This window comes from Dipodomys spectabilis, unplaced genomic scaffold, assembly GCF_019054845.1.
Source record: "Dipodomys spectabilis isolate Male_0828 unplaced genomic scaffold, ASM1905484v1 ptg000096l, whole genome shotgun sequence".
NCBI classification, from domain to species: domain Eukaryota; kingdom Metazoa; phylum Chordata; class Mammalia; order Rodentia; family Heteromyidae; genus Dipodomys; species Dipodomys spectabilis.
The window spans coordinates 10,613,760-10,636,043 of record NW_024870773.1 but is presented as its reverse complement, the minus strand read 5'-3'; the positions used below and the strand labels follow the sequence as shown (position 1 = coordinate 10,636,043).

The following is a 22,284-nucleotide window of genomic DNA, read 5'->3' as shown; positions in this document are numbered from 1 at the left end:
GTATGTTAAAAAAAAAAAAAAGAATTTTAGTTTTTTTCCCTAATAGTCATACCTTTATGAGTATAACTCTAAGTGGCTATGTCAAAGAGGACAGTTTGGCCTTCTTCCACAAGCTGTGATGGTCATAGTTTGAGCGTCTGCCAGGCCTACAAAATGGCACCTTCAAAATCGGTTTGTTCCAACCCAATCAGAAGACTCTGCTGCCTGGATGTCTACAGTAATCATCAAAATGGAAAAAGCTGAAAATTCAAGAAGTTTGCTGAGTCCTGTTGTTTTTGGTTTAAGACTTAGCAAACATGATTATTTTACAAGAATTATCTGCCTGCAGAAAGTTGGCTTAAATTCAGGCCATATTCTAAGCTTTAAATGTCTTCTCTTGATCCTATTTTTTTTTTCTAGAATTATATGAGCTCTTAGCTTAAAAAAAACACACAATTTCCCACATGTCTAGTAGCTCTCCTCCCAGCCTCCGGCCACCTCCCAGGTATGCTTGTGAAAGTCTGAGTTCATTTCAGTGGAATAAAAATTAAGGAGATTGAGTTTCTGCATGACTCTGAGGCAGTAAGTTGAAGAAGCTTGAGGACTTTAAGGCTCTCATCTGAGGGAGAATTTGGAAAATAATCACAAGAATCATTGCATGAGATCTTCTCTTTTTCTCTCATGCCAGGCTTACCAGCCAGGAAAAAAATTTCAAAGGGATTAAAGCAAAAGGACAAAATAAAACAAACCCTCCCACTTCTGGGCTGTGTAGCAGAGTGCTTGTGTGCTTATACAGCATGCACGAGACTGGGTTTGATCCCCAGTACCGCCAAAAGCCGAATCATAAACAAAAAGATCACTTCCCAGAATACCCTAGTGGTTTACATATAGCGTTCTTTCCACTTGCTTAGACACTGCTGCCAGAATGGCTCAGGATGCTTTTCTATCAGTAGCAGCACCCCTACCCCACCCTTACCTATCCACAGAACAGATAAAATTTTAATGATTGTCCAGTCCAGGACTTCTCTAAGTGAGGTCAACTTCTGAAAAGAATTTCTGGAGTCCAGGCATGATCGGAACAAGATTCTCACAAACACTAAGGTGTAAGAACCAAGGAAACAAACAAGTCCATTAGCCTTACAAATGATTGAACTCCAGCCCCTTTACTTCCAATAATGGCATTCCCCTTTCTTCTGATTCCTTGACTCCAGTACCTACCTGCCTCCCCCACCCCCTGCCCCCGCGCCCCCAACCTCCTCTCCTTTCATAAAACATCTCTGGACTATAAAACAGGAGTTACTGTTGCTGCCTTTAAGAACTGGGGCTGAAGTTGGGGATGTGGATCAGTGATATAGTTTTTTCAGTGATAACAGCCCTCCCTCCCTCTCTCTCATTTTGGTATTGGGGCTTGAACTTAGGGCCTGGTTCTCCCACATGGCTTCTTGCTCCTAGTCTGATACTTTCTCACTTGAATCACATCTCCACTTCTGGCTCTTTGCTGGTTAATTGGAAAGAAGAATCTTGTGTGCTTTTCTGTCCAGTGGCTTTGAACTGCACTTCTTAGATCCTAACCTCCAGATAGCTACATTACAGGTATGAACCACCACCACCTGGCTTGGAAGGCCCTTTCTAAGGAAGGGCTGAAGAGAGATTTTAGGAAAACATGGATGTGTTTTTGCAATCCAAAGGACCACCTAGAGGTGGTCATTCATTAGAATTCACGACAATTTAAAGATCATGAAATAAATGCAGAAAACTGCTTTAGGAAAGCATTAAAAAAAAAAAAGATACAAAGGTGGTATTAATGATGGATTTTCTCGAACCTTCAGTAATAGGTAAAATGTCTGCAGACAAGCCAGCCTCTTAATTGCCAGTACAATTCACAATGCCTAAGAATCTACAAGACAGCTTTTTGTAGCCCATCGTCAAAGTGTCAATGGTGATTATTGCCAATATAGTTACACAAATGCCAATTGTAGGGCAGCTGTTTTCTTTCATGGGTCCTAGAGAGAACTCATGGCTGTATTCCTTATTTCCTTATTGTGACCCTACGACTCCATTATACAGACTTTCTTTTACCTAATAAAATCAGACATGCGTTTGGAGAAGAACTGTGCAGAATGATGTACAAAATGCATATTTGTGTAAATCCCCAGGACACACACACTCTTTCTCTCTCTCTTTTTTTTAGAGTCAGGTCAAATCCCCCAGAGATCAAGTGAGTGCAGTTATGTTTTCTTTTACTTGCCCTGATTCCCTGCTGAGTAGCTTGCTAGCTGGCGGCATGCTAAGACTGTCATTTGTAAAAAGCAGTCCGCTCAGCTATAATTACTAATTTGATGTCACACTGGAATTGCTGTGCAGCTGTGAAAAGATCGACCACCAGGGAGATTCGCATTTCTCTGTCTCATTTAGAGAAGCCGAAACTGCTGGAGCCATGAATGGAAGATGCCCTTCCATTAAAAAAGCAAAGAATTAAGGAATAAAACAAGTCATAGCAGCTGTCAGCATTTGACAATGGTTTAAAAAAAAAAAAAAAAAGGAAAGCACTCTTCTGCTCTTTTTTTAAAAAAAAAATTTCAAGACATCTGTACATGCATGTTCTGATACTTGTTGCCATGAAAGCGATTCCATTATTGTTAGGATATTATGCTAATGCAAATCATGCTAATTATGTGTCAAGAATGAAATCTGGGGGATGGGACCTGTCTGCACCTATATCACTAAATATTTGAAATGACAGTTTCAAAACTTGTCATCAACAAGTTAAATGTATGGAGAATTAAATAATGGCTCCAATAAAAGAAAATCAAAGAAGAGAAAGCATGGAGGTGAATAGTTAAGCCGTGTCAGTGGCAATTCTTCCTGAAATGTGTCTTACACTGTGATTGAAATGGAAATACTTTTCTTGCACATCACTTGCCTTATTTCTAAAAGGCTAAAATGGAGGAGGATGAGTATTTTTAGTGTTCTCCAAGCATTTCAAAGTAGAGGTAGCAGTCATCCTTCTGATAGCATTTATAGCTTTCTTTGTGGAGACAAAGAATGCTCCGCTCTTTTGGAAGAGTCAAAACTGGTCATGAAAAAGTTGGCAGGAAAAGGAAAGCAAAGAAACCTGGTAGCTTAAAACTCAATGTGTTTCAAGAGCTCTGCTTCATGAATCCAATTTATTTAATCTATTCCAGTTTATAAGTGTTTACAGATGATACACAAGCTCTCCTGCAGGAGAGAGCAGATATTACATCCTCTCTTCATTGACAATCAGTTTTTTTTTTTTTTATTACTTATACATTTCATACCTGATAGTTATTTTCGCCCCCTTCACAGGGGTGGCTTTTAGCTCTTCTAAAAGATGAGCTTTCAAAAATCTCCAAGTCCTCAGGTAAGAACCAAGCCCTCCCTTACGGTAGCAGTGATGACAATTTTAATGTTTTCACAGTGTAATACACAGAGGCAAAGACTGTGTGTACGAAATGTGCCCAAAACATACCCTTGAAATGTAGAAAATGCTCAGACAGCTCAAATGGAAGAAATACAAATGGGTCATTTTGCCCACATGGTATGAAACGAAATAGTTTAATTGCTTTTTAAAAACTCAACACAGCATTTCTGTGACTGTAGTAAATGTTTCCTCATTTTCATGATTAATGAATTGAGATGATTAAAAAAAAAAACTTGTTCTTGTTTTTGAGACAAGATTGTGCTAAGGCCTAGAACCTAGCCTCAAATTCAGGATCTTCCTGTCTCCACCTCCTGAGTGCTGAACTTACAGGAATGTACTACCATCCAAGCCTCAATATGAACTTTTTATATGTCCTTAAAAGAAAGTAGAAAGGGAGTAGGAAAGAAAAGGAGGACGTGGGAGGGAGAAGGAGCACCAAGCATCTGGAAGGCAGTACAGCACAGTGGTTAGAAATGAAGCCTCTGGTGCTGGAGCACCTGGCTTTGACCTTTAGCCCTATCATCTCCTAACTCTGGGACTGTAGACAAGTTACTGATCCATCTGTGAAAGAACTCCATCTACACAAAGGAAGTAACCATTGCCTCCATATCCTCTGATGGTTTTAAGTGCTATGTGTCCACAGTCACAGACAATTGAAGAGTGTCTGGCATATAGTTTGTGCTCAACAAATGTCAGTTATTATTACCTAGCTTGATAGTTCCCAGCACATTCACACTAACGATACATAAAACCCAGGTCAAGGTAAGGTTTTCTCCTCTGCCACCAGCTCTGTGAGGCTTCTGGGAAAACTGCAGCTGAATTCAGTGGGAAGGCAGTCCTGTTAGATGTGGGAGAAAGCAGCTTCACAGACTTCAGGAGAGTGTCCGTTTAAACAAATTCTATACTTGTATCTTACAGAAACCTATATCAAAGTAGAGCATGTACAAGAGCTGAATGTGTTTGGCAAGGACGGCAGTGGAACTATTAAGGGAGGGAGGGGTTAAGAGGGTTTGTTCTAGAAAGCAGGTGATGCTATGGATGGATCACCCATAGGATGAACTGTGCCTACTGCTTCAAAAGACACATCGCAGCTACAGCTTGTCGATGCATTTGTGAGTAGCACTCTTACACATCCTTGTTTGACCATTCAGGCTCTGACAGCCAGCAAGCCAATAGTCACAACTGTCACTGGAGTGTGGATTAAACCTGAAGAAATCCAAACCAAGTGAGGAAAAGGATGTTGCTGGCAGTAGTCCAATGAGAAACAAAGAACAAAACAGCAATCAAGTGGAGTAGGTGCATCTATCTCCCTACTGGGTCTCACTGTAGGACTGTGGAGGAGCGCACATGAGGCTCTTTAAAGATATTTTCTCATGGGAAGAAAAGTTTACTGGAAATGGGCAGTCATTGTCACTGCTTCTCAGGGCTAATGCTGGAATGTCAGGTGGCTTACACAGAGGCTGAAGTGTAAAAATATACATTCGCTACTACACGGTCAAAAAAAAAGGAACTGTTTTGTTCAGTGGCAACTCCTTTGTACAACTGCTTGAAGATAATAATGAAATGTATAGTCCGAAGCTGAAAGACGAAACACACACACACACACACACACACACACACACACACACACACACACACACACACACACACACACACCCCACACACACCCCACACACACCCCACACACACGGTCAGAGAAAGACTTGTGGTTTCTTTTTTCTCCTCTTTCTTTACCCAACCCCATATGGCTTCGGTCCTCCTTGTCCTCAGGGACCAGGTCCCCAGGGATTTCCCTGTTGTTCACTCCACAGGACAATAGTCCTCAGCCTACTTGGCCTTGAGGCAGTACTGGCTCTTGGAAAGCTCTCTTCCTCTGGTGTCTAGCATGGGTGTCCACGAGGCTCTACAGACAGTGTTGGTTTTGTTCCCCAGGTGTTTCCTACAATGCTTGGCAAAATGCTCCCTTTCTGTGGATGTCCCAAGAAGTATTGGAGCAAAGAGTCCAGATTGTCATGCTCAGCACTTAGCTCTGGCTAACCTGCTGCAGGACACTGTCTGACCTCTCCTCCCACAGTGACACTCTTCCGATCTGTGCTGCTGGACATGCTTCTCCGCTTTCTCCCTGGGTCACATCATACACTGCTCTGCCTGCTGATCATCATTCTAGAAGGTGTGTGTGTGTGTGTGTGTGTTGGGGGGTGATGTCTAAACATATTTTTTCCAGAACCCTCTGTGTTCAACAACTGATGTCTCCAGGACACATCTGTCACCACGCTGGTGTGGTCACACCTGCATCCCAAACTACTCTTTCCATTGTTTCCTATGTCACTGAGTGCAATGAACCCCTAGCCAACGGCCCAAGAAATGTAGCTATCATCCAGAACCTTCCATCTACACGCCCTGGCTCTAGTGACTTCCTGATCCCATCTCTGAGTTCTGTCCATTCTCCTCCTCAAGTCTCTTTGTATCTATTCACATTCTCCAGCCATGTCAGCAATCTGAGGCAGGGAACTGAAAGACATTCCTTGGCTCAAAAATGCCCTTCTCACTGGGGCCAGTGATAGAGCAAGGAAAAGTCACCGTACTGTGCCAGCCTAGAGTTCAATGAGGGCATGCCAGGGTGCTTACCTTTTCTTTGTCACTAGCTTCTCTAGCCACTGTCGAGCCCTGAAATGCAAAGAAATCGTAATTTAAAAAAAAATACACACACAAATGCCATTGTTTATCATATGTCTGGTTGAACAGACTGCACTCACTTGTCCTGTCTTTGGCCAATTTCTAGCCATCTGCTAGAAATCAGAAAACTTGGCACCACTTGAGTAATAAGCTTACTAATCCTGAATCAAAATTACATCAGTTGCCAGAACCGGGGTGGGGGGGGGGGGGAAGCGAGTCATAGCTGGCTGTGGGGATCAAATGTCCCTTTCTTCATGTCATCTCTCCAGATGTGAGCCTGCCCCGGTCCTTAGACTGTGCCTTCTCTCTACCCCTGTCTCTCTCCTCCCTGTGAGACGTAGTGAGGGCAGTTTCTCCTCTGATACTCTAGGCAAGTCCCCTGTGAGCACTTTCTGACCCCCTTTACTTCGGAGACTCCTTCAAAGACACGCACGGACCTGCACCTCTTTTGTGCCAAGCCCTATGCTGAGCACAGAGAAAACACAGCCCTTGATCTCAGCAGGGTGCCATCTACTGCAGAGGTTTTCAAAACCAACCTCATTCTGGTTGTGCAAGACAAGTCTACCTCCAATGCTGAAAGGGAGGTAGAGGAGACTCTCGTTTCAAGCAGAGAAAATTTCCTTTGTGGGGAGGATTTTATTTTACTTTTATCAAATGAGCTGTAAGTAGCTGTACAAAGGGGTTTCAATCCCACGCGTCAGTTTATGAGTATAATGCATCTTGATCAACACCTCTATCATTCTCCATCTCTCCCAAGCCCATTCTTCCCCTCAAGTTACCTGGCTCCATTTTCACATATGTACATTGAATATTATGATTATATTTGCCTTACTCTTCCTCTCTCCATTTGTCTGTCTTTCCCTCAACCATCTCCCCCCCTCCTACACCTCGATAACACACCTTCTTGATATTTATTTTGTTAAACTTTAAGTTAGTTATTCAGAAGAGTTACATCATTGGAATCCTCCCCTGCATCTCCCATACTTTAGTTAATATATTTGTGCCTCTATGCAATGAACCTGTGTATGGGTTTTATTTTTTTTTGTCAGTTGTGGGACTTGAATTCAGGGCCTGGGCTTTTCATTCAAGTTTAGCATTCTACCACTTTGAGCCACAGCACCACTTCTGGTTTTCTAGCGGTTAACTGGAGACAAGGGTTTCACAGACTTTCCTGTCTGTGATTCCCAGATCTCAGCCTCCTGAGCAGGTAGGATTACAGGCATGAGCCACCGGAGCTTGGCTCTATATGTTTTCATACATGTTCATAATTTAGATCTAACTTTTTGTGGAAGATTTTAATTCAAAAGAAACAGTGGAAAACAAATTGGTCCAGAAGATTCTGAAATATGTTAATATAACAGTCATTGTTTATTCTTTATGCTCCAGCACAAAGTCATATCCCCAGCAGATCCTTGGTATGTACCAAAGTGCTTGGAAAAGGATCACAGCCCAGTTCCTAGTCCCCCTGCCCCAGCAGAGGGAGGAGGTCTGAGCTACGCTGAAGCCAGTGAAGGTAGGTATTTGTTAACCTGGCCACCTCTCAAAGACACAACTACTTAAATCAGCCAATCCTTAAGGCACTTAAGATTTGACTTGGAAATGAAAATGGAAGTAGATCCTAGCATAGCCAATTGCAGAGAGCCACGTTTTCACACCATTGTCAGTATTCACTAAGCAGCTGTGGTATTAGTAAAGATCCATATGGCTCAACATGCACAGATACCAAAACATCAGCCTCAAGAATCTTCTCATATTAGAGAAACGTACAAGAGAAGGGTAGAATCCCAAAGTTCTCCCCATCCCTTGTGCTTGGGGGTATGGGGAGGGGTATGTGGGGGTCCTGGTGGCCCAGTGAACATGCTCAGAATTTCCTGGGAACAAGCCCAAGGAGCCCAAAGCTGACCCACCATATGAAGATAGCAGCCACTCCAAGGCAAGGGGCCACTTTGCTCCTTTCTGGGATTCCTGAATGTTGACCACGAATGCCTTTCTTTATGCAGTGATTACTAACAATATCCCCAAAGTTAGGAGGGGAAAAAAAGGGTGATGGGACCCATTTGATACATTTGATCACTGTGCTGCTGTTTTGTGTGTTTTCCTTTTTTAATAAAAGCCACCCTATCACTGGTTCTCAGGAACGTTTCAAATCAATGTAAATGTAGATCACTTGCCTAGAGTAAAAACAAAAGAGACTTACCCAAGTTTACATTAATGTAAAATGAAAAAATTACAATAAACATAGAAAAGTAAGATTACTTAAAGCTAGGAATTAGAGCCACGAAATGAGGCCAAGTATATGTCTCAACGAAAGCTTTGGCAAGAACATAGTCAATTATTATTATTTAAACCTACAAGCTAAAAAGGGAGATGAAATTATAAAATGCAAGGCAAATTAAAACAATAACTTCTAATCTGCAAGTACAGTTTACATCTAAATAGTTTTTTGGGGGGTGGTGTTGTACTGGGGCTTAGAATCAGTGTCATCTGCTCTGGCTTAGCTGGTGCTTTACCATTTGAGTCACATCTCCACTTGTGGTTTTTGATAACTGCAGATAAAGAGTTTCTTGGATTGGTCTACCTGGGCTGGCTTTGAACCATGATCCTCAGATCTCAGCCTCCTGAGTAGCTACAGGTGTGAGCCACTAGCATCTGGCTAGATATGTTTATCAGACACCCACTTGTAGACATTCTGAAGGGATAAACAATTAGTAGGATAAAAATGCTTGCCTTTTAGTAAAGAGGATCCCATATGCCTTATGCTAGATGGGACCTGAATTGCTTTCATTGAATCCTTCAGCAATCCTACAAACTCAGGTAAAATGATCCCTGTTTTAACAGACGAGGAAACTGAGACTCACAAAGCGTTAGCAGAATCACACAGCTAACAAGTTCACAAAAGCAGCACATGTCACTCTGGCTCTCTGCTGTGGGACAGTCAGAGCAGACTGTGCCAAAGTACTCCACGGTGTGTGCTGAGAACCGCCACAGAGAGTTCAGGAAAGAGCCGTTGGAGTGGGGCTGGGATTTCCTCAGGGAGAGTTCTAGAACAGGTTGGCTTGATCTATGTTATGGAGGCAGGGAGGTCAAGGCCTGGAGATCAGCCCAGATCACATCATCCCTGAGACCAGCATTTCTCTGAGCTTGATTCAGCATCCTGAGGGCTCTTCCAGAGCTCTGCAGTCAACACTACTTTTATAATAGGACTCCTCTGTCCTTGTCATCTCACTGTGTTGCTATTAACAGCCATATTATAAAAATAATTATGGTAAACCTGCTGGAAGCTCAGCTCTAATTTGTCACTAAAAACAATAACATAAAGTAACTTCTCTAACATGATTTGAGCATATCTTTGAGGAAGCAATTAGAGTTAATTTAATTAAATTTTGACCTTGGAGCATACATCTTCAGTATTCTGTACAGAAAGTATACATGAAACATTTCTGCTTGATTTTATAAAGAAAGAATTTTTTCTTAAGAACCACTTCTGCAGCTGCCATGGTGCTGTTATTCTATTCAGGAGACTAAGGAAGAAGACTGAGCGTTTGAGGTCTGTCTGGCTACATAAAGAGACCCTGTCTCAAATAATAATTATGAAGAATATGATGGTGGCCACCAAAAAGAAAAAGAAGAAGCCAGGTACCAATAGATCCTGTTATTTTAATCCTAGCTATTTGGGAGGCTGAGAACAGGAGGATTGAGGTTCAAAGCCAACCTGAGCAAAACATTTACAAGACCCTCACCTCAACTAACAGCTGAGCATGATGGCATGCACCTCTATTCTAAGCTATGTGGAAGGCTGAGATTGTTCCAGAAGGACCAAAGAGTTCCAGGCCAGCCAGAGCATAAAAATCCACAGGACTCCATCCCAACAGAAAGAAGCTGGGCAGGGCTGGGAAGGTGGCTCAGTGGTAGAGCACTTGCCTTGCAGGCATAAGGCCCTGGGTTCGATTCCTCAGCACCACATAAGCAGAAAAAGCTGGAAGTGGTAGAGCGCTAGCCTTGAGCTGAAGAGCTGAGGCTCAGAGTTCAGGCTCCAGGACCAACAAAAGATGACATGCACCTGTCATCTTAGTTATGCATTAAAACTTTAAAAAGGCAACCCATAGTCCAGGTACAAGCCCAGGCAGGAAACAAGACCTTATCTCAAAAAAAAAAATTAGAAATGGAGGTGTGGCTCAGTGGTAAAGCACCTGCCTAATAATTATGCATAAGGCCCTGAGTTCAAACAGCACTGCCAAAAAGAGAACAAAGAGACAGTTGCAGTTATGAGCCAAAATAGCCATCTTTTTCAAGGACCAACTTTTTTACTTGAAAGAACAACAGACAACTTATAGTTGTTCAGATCTGAGAAATTGGCAAATCCTTCTTCAAGAATGAGCACAGCCACGTGCTTGAGCTCTGTGTGCTGTCATTTCACAAAAGAACCGATAGGATTTGTTGCCAGTGAATGATAAAAAGCTTTTAAGTACAAGCAGAATTGGGAGCTTGTCAGTTTCTCAATCCATAAGAGACTTTCCTGATGAGACTGGTGGTGATACTAATGTGATGTTTTGATACTACATAATGCAATGTGTCAATATCTGGAAGAGTTACAAACCTCAGGAAAGCACTATGCCCCTAATGAGAAGCAGAAGAGTGGAAAATCACACCCTCAGACCAGTGCATCAACAGAGCAACAGACCAATAAAAACACTAAAAGGTAGCTGGGTGCTGGTGGTTCAGACCTGTAATCCTGCCTACTCAGGAGACTAGATTCTGAGGATCATAGTTCAAAGCTAGCCTGGGCAGAAAAGATCACGAGACTCTTATCTCTAATTAACCACCAAAAAGCTGGAAGTGGAGTTGTGGCCAAGGTGGTAGAGTGCTAGCCTTGAGCAAAAAAGCTCAAGGATACCTCCCAGGCTCTGAGTTCAAAGCCCCAAGACTGACATAAAAACAAAAACAAAAACAAAACAGAAACTAACCCCCCTCCACTAAAATGCTGATATAGATTCCACAATGTAACGAACTGAAGTCTGAGAATTACCAATGGTCACATTTTAGTGTAGTCTCAAAGGTAGATATGTACAACAATCTGAAAAAACTATTCAAACACCTTTCTCCCTTTCCAACTACCTCATCTGTGTGAGGTCAGATTTTCAATCAAATGACATCATGACTGACAGCAGAATCAGAACTTTCAACCCTCTCATGTTCATTCAGCCATTACAGAGTTTCAAAAATGTAAAACAGTGTCATTTGTCACTAATTTTTTGCTTTTGACAGTTACTTTTATATAAAAATATGTTGACACATTATGGTTTTTCTTTTTTTTTTCTTTTTCTTTTTGGGTCCAGTCTGGGCGCTGTCCCTCAGCTCTTCAACTCAAGGCTAGCGCTCTACCACTTGAGCCACAGCGCCACTTCCGGCTTTTTTCTTTTTGCTTATGTGGTGCTGAGGAATCGAACCCAGGGCCTCTGGCATGCAAGGCAAGCACTCTACCACTGAGCCACCTTCCCAGCCCCACATTATGGTGTTTCTAGGCAGATAGTTGGCTACTTGAGCCAAGTTCCCTACACAATGGTTTTTTATTATCTTAAATAAAATAAATATTATTTCTAATATCGTAAATATCCATAAGTGTGAGGGAACGCTTTTTAGGGTGCTCTTTTCATTTCTTCTCCCCCTCCCATTTTCCTTTCTTTTTCATGTGATAATCCTGGGTCTTGAACTCAAGATCTAGGTGCTATTCCTGAGCATTTCTGTTCAAGGCTAGCACTCTTATCACTTGAGCCACAGCTCCATTTCAACTTTTTGTTGGCTAATTGGACATAAGAGTCTCACAAACTTTCCTATCCAGGCTGACTTCAAAGTGCAATGCTCAGATCTCAGCCTCCTGAGTAGCTAGGATTATAGGTATGAGCCCCTGGCACCAGGTAAGATCCTGTTTTTACGAGGGTGAAAGAGTTCTGTGAATAAAAAAAACTACACAATGATCTGCCATAGACCAGAGGTGCATCTATTTTTTCAGGGGTCAGAGAATATTTTAAGTATACCAATTTTTGTGCTCCATAAAAAAGTCTCTAAGGTTTCTACTCAACTTGGCCATTTAGTTCAAAAGCAGCACTGGACAATGTAGAAAGAATGACCATATCAGTATTCCAATAGCACTGTAGGTCTTCAATGGATTTGCTTTGGAGGCAGATCATATTGTTTGCAACTCTCTAACTTGGACATTCTGCTCTTGAGTCAGAGATGCTGGAATTCAGAATATGCTGGTTTTCTTTCAGAACTGTCAGAGGTGGATTTTGCACTCCAAAGTCTTTGACATGGATGGTTTGAGGTCTCATGTACTTACTCCTCCTCTGCTCATCACCTTCTTCAAGTCAGGTCTGCTCTAATGTCATCTCAGATAAATATTGCTTGATACCTAAACTATATTTCCCCCTCCCCCTTGTATTTCCATCTATAGGCTATATCATTTCCCTGACTTACTAGAGGACTTATTTATTACCCTATTTACTGTCTGTCTTTACCCAGTGGAATGTCAGCCCCTGTGCAAGTACAGGTTCAGTCAGTCTATTTTGTTCATTACAGTCACCAGCACCCACAACAGAGACCAGTAAAAAGCCAGTGTTGGATAAACAGACACACTATCTCTGATGTATAAAGGTGTCTTGATAAATCCAGCATTGATTGTTTAACCAGAAGAGGTATGCACTAGCTTCCTGGTACTTTTAAGCTCTGGGACCCCCTACTTGAAGCATTTCATACGATCAATTACATCATTTATGTGGATGAGCAAGCTTGAGTCACTTGGTGAAAATTAATAAAACTGATCTCACCTTTAAGTCATATTTCCTATATACAGATAAACGGTGGCTGAACACATTTCTTGTAACAATCACATAAATTTCAACTCCATCGACATTAAGCCGGTACATTCCCAAGAACTGGGGAAGAAGTGTGATCCCATGACATTCCACTATATACTGCATAGAAGAGAAAGAGAAAAAGCATCAATCAAAAGGTGTTCCTTTACATGAAAAACAAACTCATTCCCACTCGTTTACTATATTCACTAAAAACTTCCAGGTATTGGGAGGTTATTTACAGAAAATAACCATATTTGGACTGTTAACCTATCAGATCTGCGTCCACTGTGGATAGATTAGAAAATTCAATTCTATCGCCAGAGCTGTTATCTAACATTTCAAACTTATCTGTAAAAGTAAAAAAATATGTTGGCTTCCATTCAGTTCACTGGACAAATGCCAAGGCTGACATCATTGGCAAAGTCAGTTGCAAAAACACAACATGATCTCAAGTCTTTAATAACCATACTCCACAGTGCCACAAGGGGGAGCTACTTCTCCTTGAAAATTGATCTTTATAAAACAAGGGTTCCCAAACAGGGGTCTTTAAAATGGGAGACTAGAAGACTCCATGACTCTGTTATGTGTGTCAAATCTCCAGAAGAATGATTTCAATAAATGTCGTAATACTGTATTTACAAGAAATGCCGACAATAATACTTACCAAATGGCAATGGTTGCATTTTGGGTCATTTTGACCCTTAAAAAATTACATGGCTTGATTTTTTTTCCCTTTAAAGTATGAACATTTAATAAAAATAACCAGAATGTCCAATTAACCTCTATAGTGATGTCACTATAATAATTAGGTAGGTCGGGCAATATTTAATTATTTTGAATTAGAAAGCCTTTCTTCTTTTCTGTCTTGTTTGAGCCATGAGCACTTTCATTTGTTGGTTAATTTATTTACTTTTAGCATCAATTAGTGTGCAAAAGGTTCATTTTAGCCTGTCCATTCATGGAAACAGTACATTGTCATGGCCCCGTCCATCCTTCTCCCTCCTCTTCTTCCCAAACCAGTCTCATCAAGTGTCCCTATTCTGTTTTGACCCATGTACCTAGCTTATTTTGACCATATTCACTTTCCTTCTGTGTATCCATTGCCTGTCCTTTCCAACTACCTGCCCCACACACCCCAGTTCAGACACTTCTTAATGCTCTTCTTGTTAACTGTCCAAAGAGATTTCACCATGGCACCTCACATCTGCAAATGCCATGTTTTAATTAGTTTTGATCTATGTATGCATATGATCCTGTATGTATACATATATGTTTATATTTTAGGTCTTATATCCACATATGAGAGAGAACATGAAACATGTCCATGTGAACTTGGCTTACTTTGCACAATACGATGTTTTCCAGGCTCATCCCTGGAGAATGACTTAAGAGTGTCATAGTTCCATTCTTTTCTATGGCTGAATAGTATTTTTGTTATGTGTGTGTGTGTGTGTGTGTGTGTGTGTGTGTGTGTGTGTGTATTCACATATATGTCACATTCTTGATCCACTCATTGGTTGTATGGAATCCTGGTTATTTTCATAGCTTAAAGCCTTTAGTTTTTGTTTTGTTTTGTTTTAACCATTACAGAAAAGACCAACAGAATCAATGTCTGAATTTGATTTTAAGAGTTTGGACACATTTGTACATACATATACACATACATACATATATTTGAGTGTGTATGTTAGTACTGAGGCTTGAAATCAGAGCCTGGGCATTGTTCCTTAGCTTTTTCTCTTAAGGCTGATGCACTACCACTTGAGCCACAGCTCCATTTGTTGTTGTTGTTGTTTTGTTTTGTTTTGTTTTTTGCTGGTAATTGGAGCTAAAAGTCTCACAGACTTTCCTATCTGAGTTGGCTTTGTGTGATCCTCAGATCTCAGCCTCCTGGGTAGGTAGGCACCTGGCTATCATTAACAATATTTGAGTTACATTATTTTAATTTCCTCTGTTTTCTCAGCTTGTTATATAAAATCAGATGAGTGGAACACTTTCTAATTTTCAAAGTGTAATACACTGACGAGTTTTGCTAGCACAAAATAGCTGGCTGTTGTCCTTGATGGAAGAGAAAATGTCTCTCCCATGAACTAAGGAATAAAAAAATTTGATGTTTCCCCCTGTGGGGAAAGGTGGCCCAGTGGGTCCTAACACAGGCTCCTGGCATCAGTAGGTAGAGCGGGAGGGGGGGGGAGGGGGGAATGTATGAACCATGACAATATATGCAAGTGTCCTGGGCTGCCATTTACCTGCTATGGAATTTTGGGTAGGTACAAATCACTCTAAAATCTTTCTAAAAACTCAAGCTTCATAATCCCCACCTCAAAGGTGGCTCTGATGATAAAGAAGAGTAAATCAAAATCTCTCATGCAGCGAGTACCATGTTCCCAGCCACACTTCCTCCACCTACACAGCATGAGAATTTCCATTCAAAACTCTGTTGCGACATTGTAATGGTACACCTGTGCCTGTTTTATGCTCCAAACCAGCCCAGAGCCCCATCTTGGGGCCTGCACTGAGGGAGGGTCTCGGAGTGGTAGGTACGTGTTTCTATGTGTATGGAAAATAACTGAGGCCCACAGACAGGCCTCCACTCCAGGCACTGGCTGTTCAACTCCTCTGTGTGATGTTTGACTCAAAGTATTCTCATTTCTAGGAGTTCCTGCCTGTAGAAAATATCTGTTCACAATTTCTACAGAGCCGCACATAACCTGGCTCACTATCGATACTGACCGTGATTATGTTGACAAATGTCTCAGAGTACTGCACAGGAAATCATAGACAAGTGTTTTTCTTTCTTTTTCTTTTTCTCTTCCTTCTCTCTCTTCTCCTCTCCTTCCTTCCTTCCTTTTTCTTTTTGTTTGGGGGGGAGTCAGGAAAACATCTATAATGTAGCACTACAGATGTCCCACCTTTAAGATTAGATAAATCATTAAAAAAATGCTAGGTGCCAATGGCTCACAGCTGTAATCCTAGTTATTCAAGAGGCTGAGTTCTGACCATCAAGGTTTGAAGCCAGCTCAGGCTAGAAAGTTTGTGAGACTCTTATCTCCAAATTAACCACCAACAAGCTGGAATTGGAGCTGTAGCTCAAGTGGTAGAGCGCTAGCCTTGTGTGAAAAAGCTAAGGGAGAATGCCCAGGCCCTTCGTCAAGCTCAAGCACAGACATAAAAAACAAAACAACAAAACAAAACAAGAAAACCAAACCAAAATAAAAACCAAAACCAAAATTGATCTCCATTGATTCCATCAGAACATGTCCACATGCACTTATTTTTGAAGGTTTGGCTCACCTTATGGGTTCTTTATTGAACATTAGAAAAATATACATTAAATCACCTTCAGATTCCTGAATATATAAATCTATACAATACTACAAATCACATCAAAGCATAATTATCAGATTATTTTAGTATTGCCAAGTCACAGTTGGCGTCAAAGGTTTAGAAAGTATTCAGGAGTCACGATTTTTAACAGAAGAGAAACTTCTACCCATTGGCTGGATTTCTGGTTTGGGGCACTGGGAAAAGGACACAGCATTCCTTTTTTGGCAGAGAACGCTGCATTGGGTTGGTGAGTATCACGATTTGGGAGCATTGCGTTTTATTAGCAGGAGATGCTACACTACGCACATACTGAAGCCAAGAGGAAGTTAGATTCTTCCCAGGCTGGCCCAGATAATGCTATACACCAATTCTCAACACCAAGATTGCAAATTGGTGGCGATCACTTTAACTGGGTTCTTGGCATGGCCTAGTCTCATTACGCTGCTGGGAACCCTCTTGGGCTGTCTCTGTTCACTAGTTGCACAATCTTGGGTGAGTTATTCAAGACTTTTGTGTTCTTCTGCATTTTGAAAAGTAGAGGAATAACAATACTGAATGCACAGAGCTTCTATGATGGTTAGATTAATTGTAAGATTCTTAGAGCGTGAACATAAAAAGTATTCTAGAAGTGTTAGATTCATTTAAGAAATGCTTATTGGGCATCTCATTATATACCTAGCACTATGAACAAGGTCAACAAACCAACTTGGAAATTTCCCAACTCCCCTAAGTGGATATAAACTTGCAAAACTGTCAACAATTATTTTATTTTATTTGAATTAATTAGTGTGTGTGTGTGTGTGTGTGTGTGTGTGCACGCGCGTGCGCACACGTGCACTAGTACTGAAGCTTAAACACAGAGCCTATGTGCTGTTCTTTAGCTTTTATGCTCAAGGCTGGTACTCTACCACTTCAGCCATAGTTCCACTTACAACCTTTGGATGATTAAGATAAAAGTCTTAATCTTTCTGGCCTGAGCTGGCTTCCAACCTTGATCCTTAGATCTCAGCCTCCTGAGTAGCTAGAATTACAGGTGTGAACCACTGGTACCTGGTTAATTTTTGCACTTAGAACAAATGTGTGTGTGTGTGTGTGTGTGTGTGTGTGTGTGTGTGTGTGTGTATGCCAGTCCTGGGGCTTGAACTCAGGACTTGGGCTGAGTTCAAGCTGTCCCTGAGCTTTTTGGCTCAAGGCTAGCGTTTTAATCACTGGAGCCACAGGTCCACTTCCGGCTTTTTGGTGGTGATCCTCAGATCTCGGCCTCCTGAGTAAGCTAGGTTTACAGGTGTGAGCTCTGGTGCCTGGCAATTCTTTCTTTCTTTCTTTTTTCTTTCTTTCTCTCTCTCTCTTTCTTTCTTTCTTTGTTAAGCACAGTTCATTCTTGTTTTTCACAGCTGGGCTCCACAGGTCACCTTCCTGGATTATTTATCATGTAGTCACTTCTGTTTTTTTTTTCTGAGTGCTTTCAGAAACATACATGTACTGATAACATCTGATCTGTACCTAGGGTTTCCAACACTAATAGTTGTTACTGTTTTCTGTCTTCTTTTCAAAAAAACAAAAATCTACACACAAATGACACCACAGCAACAATGAAGGCAATTTTTTCTCTTCCTTTGTTTTTCTTTTTCTGGAATAACTACAGGCTTGTTAGAACCATGATGCACTGATAAGGTGACATCCTGGAAACAGACTTATAAAATATAACATCCACAGGCTCTGGGTTCCCTTTGCTCTAAGGCAGTCACCAAGAATAACAAGCATTATGAATCCCCCATTTGTTGTTCTTCTCATGCAAAATGAAATGCCATTAAGAGATTCACAGCTGACTGGAGGGTTAGGCAGTCAGGTTCTAAGTGAGGCACAGCACAGATAAATATTTATATCTCCGCGTGGTAGTGTGAACCTGGGCCTGGCTTTCGGAAATTGCTGTGATTATCATGTTTCACTCATAGTTGGTTTTTTTTTTTTTATAGGCTTGAAGTGACAATTTAATATAGCATCAAATTAATGCTTCCATGTAAAGTCTTGTTTTATTTAATGTTTTTGAAAGGTTAAATTATCTGTAATCTGTATTTTGCCTCGGGCTATGTTTTGAGATCACCTCAGTAACAGACAAAGAAGTGGGGGAGGAGGAAAGGAGGTCAGGATCTTTCAGAAAGAAATCAAGTCAGCCTAAAAGGATGGATTTTTCTTTTCTTTTTTTCCCTCCCTCCCTCCCTCCCTCCCTCCCTCCCTCCCTTCCTCTCTCTTTCTCTCTTTCTTCCTTCCTTCCTTCCTTCCTTTCTTTCTTTCTTTCTTTCTCTTTCTTTCTTTCTTTCTTTCTTTCTTTCTTTCTTTCTTTCTTTCTTTCTTTCTTTCTTTCTTTCTTTCTTTCTTTCTTTCTTTCCCTTCCCTCCCTCCCTCCCTTCCTTTTTTTTTTTTTTTATTCAGTTGTGGGGCTTGAACTCAGGTCCTGGGCACTTTCCCTGAGCTAGCACTCTACCAATTGAGCCACAGCTCCACTTCCAGTTTTTTTGGCAGTTAATTGAAAACAAAAGTCTCACAGGGACTTTTCTGCTAGGGTTAACTTTGAACTGCGATCCTCAGATCTCAGCCTCCTGAGTAGCTAGGATTACAGGCATGAGCCACCAATACCTGCATTGGATTGCTTTTCTTTCTTTTGTTTTTGTCGGTCATGGGGCCTGAACTCTGAGCCTGGGCTCTGTCCTGGGCTCTTCAACTCAAGGCTAGAGACTACCATTTGAGCTACAGCACCACTTCTGGCTTTTTTTCTGCTCATGTGGTGCTGAGGAATTGAACCCAGGGCCTCATGCATGCAAGGCAAGTACTCTACCACTGAGCCACCTTCCCAGCTGCTTTTCTTTTAACCAAATAAATAATCATTTTTTCCTTTCCTGTTGTGGTTATGTTTTAGGATACTGGTCTATGAGTGTCAGTTAATAAAACACTTGTTTTTTTGTATGTGTGCTGACACTGGGGCTTGAACTCAGGGCCTGAGAGCTATCCTTTATCTTTCTCTGTTCAAGGTTGGCCCTCTACCTCTTGAGCTACAGCTCCACTGCTAGCTCTTTTGTGGTTAATTGGAGATAAAGAGTCTCAGAAATTTTCCCACCCAGGCTGGTTTTGAACTATAATCCATAGATCTTAGCCTCCTGAATATCTAGGATTACAGATGTGAGCTAACAGTGTCCAGATTTATAATTTACTTGGATCTAAAATAGCTCTGAAGTAAAAGCAACAACAATAACTAAGAACAACTTAGTAATGACTACATTTATGCAAACAAAAGTGCTTTTTCTTAGTTTCAGAAAATCAGGGTTAAAAGGAACAAACATCCTTCTGTAGTATTTACAGGAATTTCTACACTGAGATAACGCATATACATGCAAACATGGATGTTCTTATTTCCATTTGTTTCCCACTACAGTAAAGATCTGCAAATAACACTGAAAGCAAAATAACTTGGGTTGGGGGTAGATAGCTTGCTTATTAGCACATACAAGGCTCTGGGTTCAATTCTTAGCACCAAACAAAGAAGACAAAAAAGAACCACCTCCCCCCCAACTCTGTATAACACCCATGAAGTACTCTACCTAAATATTGAAGGGCTCTTATTAGGAGCAGAGTGGCCACACTGGCACCTGTATCGGTATGCTAGGTCCAAATTCTTGCTCTTAAGCCGCAAAACACCTAGGGCAATGACTTCTCTGGGCACAAAAATGTTTCCAAAAGAAAATACTATCTAAAGGATGGAGATCTGTATTTAAGGGAACATCTAAAAGAGCCCATCTTTTGTGCCAAGTGATGCTTAGTTATCTGTAGAGTAGACCTTGAAATCTCTGGGCCAAATGGATCACACAATGTAACAGGAAAAATGATTAAATCTATTAGGTGTCCAATCAAAGGGCAGTACTTTCTTTAAGGTAAATTTGGAACAACTGCCCTAATCTACTTTTTACCATGCGGGCCTGTGATATCAGCACTCACAGCCCTGTTACCAGGTGGGCCTGCAAATGGATTATCTGTCTTTCTTTTGCTGTTCTTCAATAATGAACTGTTTTGCTCTCTACCTTGTTGTGTCCTCACATTCTTTTTTGGGCAACAACATCACAAACTCAGTACCCAAGGGCCGGGTGGGGCCTCCTTCCTTTTCCTCCCTGGAGTCTCACTTGTTCCGTTAAGTTTATCAGAAAATTAATCCCAGGAAGAATTTAGTCAAACAGCAAGAACCCTCTCCAGAGGTAAGGCTCCTGGTAGTTTTAGCCCTGCAGAATATAGCTGTAACAGGGAATGCATTTCATTAAAACAAAACAACAACAACAATGACAAACGGAAAGGAAAGAGGGCTGTGGGTTGACAAAGCTGTCGGAAAGCCTATCTACAGAGAAGCATCACAGGAGACCAGCTTTTCTATGGATATGCAATTTCAATAAGGCTTACTACTAGTCCAAAGTTGGGCAATTCAGAAGCAGAGCTAATGGGAAGGTAAATATACAATAGTAGCAACAACAAAACAAAACAAAAAGAAACAGAAGAATTGACCATTAACTGAGAGGAGAGAGAAACTTGTGAGACTAGACACAAATCCTAACGGGAGTGTAAATCTCTATTAAGTAAAAATAAAGACATACTAATTACCCCTAACCATGAGCCTCTGAGCATCTCAGAATAGAATGGGAGGTATTAGATGGGTCTGTGCGCATGGAATTATGTGAGGACATAAAGGCTGAGTTCTCCACCTGTAAAATTTCAGCTCAGCCTGTCTGGAAGTGGTGCATGTACAGGATCAGGTTGGCCAGGGTGTACCTGCCCCTCCCCTTACCTGCACAACTATATTCACTGAATGTAAGATAAAACAGATGAAAAAGAAAATGTAAAAGATGGGAAAAGGGCACAAATTGGAATCGGAAATGAGCCTAAAACTTCCTAATTAATCTTAGCAGCATTTATTTTTGTCAGAGGCTAGGACTTGAACTCAGTATCTGATGCTTTTGCTCCATGGCAGGCATCTACCACCTAAGCCACACCTCTAACCTCCTTAGCAACATTTTATAAGCACACTTGTTACTCTGAGCTTCCTGGCAGCCAAAGTCGAAAGGGCCACCTGAGTAAATTGCATAACTCTTTTGCCTGAAGGTACACTGAATTTATTGTTAAGGAAAACCAAAACTGGTTTGATACAATATTGGACAGGGTCTCTAAGGAATTTCAACCCCCCCCCAAGACTTGGGAGACCCCATAAACAGCAATTTCAACAAGCCGTGGAACACACAAGAACACTGAGTGCTGTAATCCTAGCTCCTCTTGAATCAGGAGGCTGAAATCTGAGGATCACTATTCAAAGCCAACCTGGAGAGTCTATGAGATTCTTATCTTCTCAACCAGCAAAAAGCTGGAAGTGGAGCTGTGGCTCAAATGGGAGAGTGCCAACCTTGAGTAAAAAAGCTAAGAAAGAGGGCCTAGGCCCTGAGTTCAAGCCTCAGTAACTGCTCCCCCCCTCCCCAACACACACACAGTGGATAAATGAACTGCATATCCATTTTATTCGAATGGCATCACAGCCACTTCTCAGAATAGTATGTTCTCAGCTGTGAGAAAACTCTTTTCTTTGGATATTCCGAGACAATCAAGAGGAAATTACAAATATATACACATGGGTACGACATTAAATTCTGGAGAGGGAAGCCAGAAAATGCTAGAGGAGAAGGTGAGGTGTTAAGAGATATAATCTGTGACTCAGTTCACTAAGGTGGGCCCTTCATGTCTTTACACTGGCAGGTATTATCTGGACACTTTAAGATTTCCTTTATAATAGACAATAGAGTAAGCCTGGTAGAACAAATTTCCAAAGCGATAGCTGCTATAAAAGATTTATTAGATTTCAATGAACTTCAAGGCTGACTAATGCTTTTAGAAAACAAATTAGAGGCAGTACCAAGTTTCTGGAAGCAGAATGCAGCACAAAGGTATTTTTATTTTTTGAATAGACTTCGCTATAAGCAA

The 22,284-nt window shown here is 41.2% G+C and overlaps 1 protein-coding gene across 1 annotated transcript in view; it reads right to left on the bottom strand.

Moving 5' to 3' along the window:
- Nucleotides 1-22,284, bottom strand: part of Pip4k2a (phosphatidylinositol-5-phosphate 4-kinase type 2 alpha) — a 156,091-nt gene that overhangs the window by 22,450 nt on the left and 111,357 nt on the right. The window contains exons 5-6 of the mRNA XM_042686003.1: nucleotides 12,922-13,068; nucleotides 6,050-6,088 (exon numbers count right to left, since the gene is read on the bottom strand). Coding sequence (XP_042541937.1) covers nucleotides 6,050-6,088; nucleotides 12,922-13,068 — 186 coding nt within the window. The remainder of the gene's footprint in view (nucleotides 1-6,049; nucleotides 6,089-12,921; nucleotides 13,069-22,284) is intronic.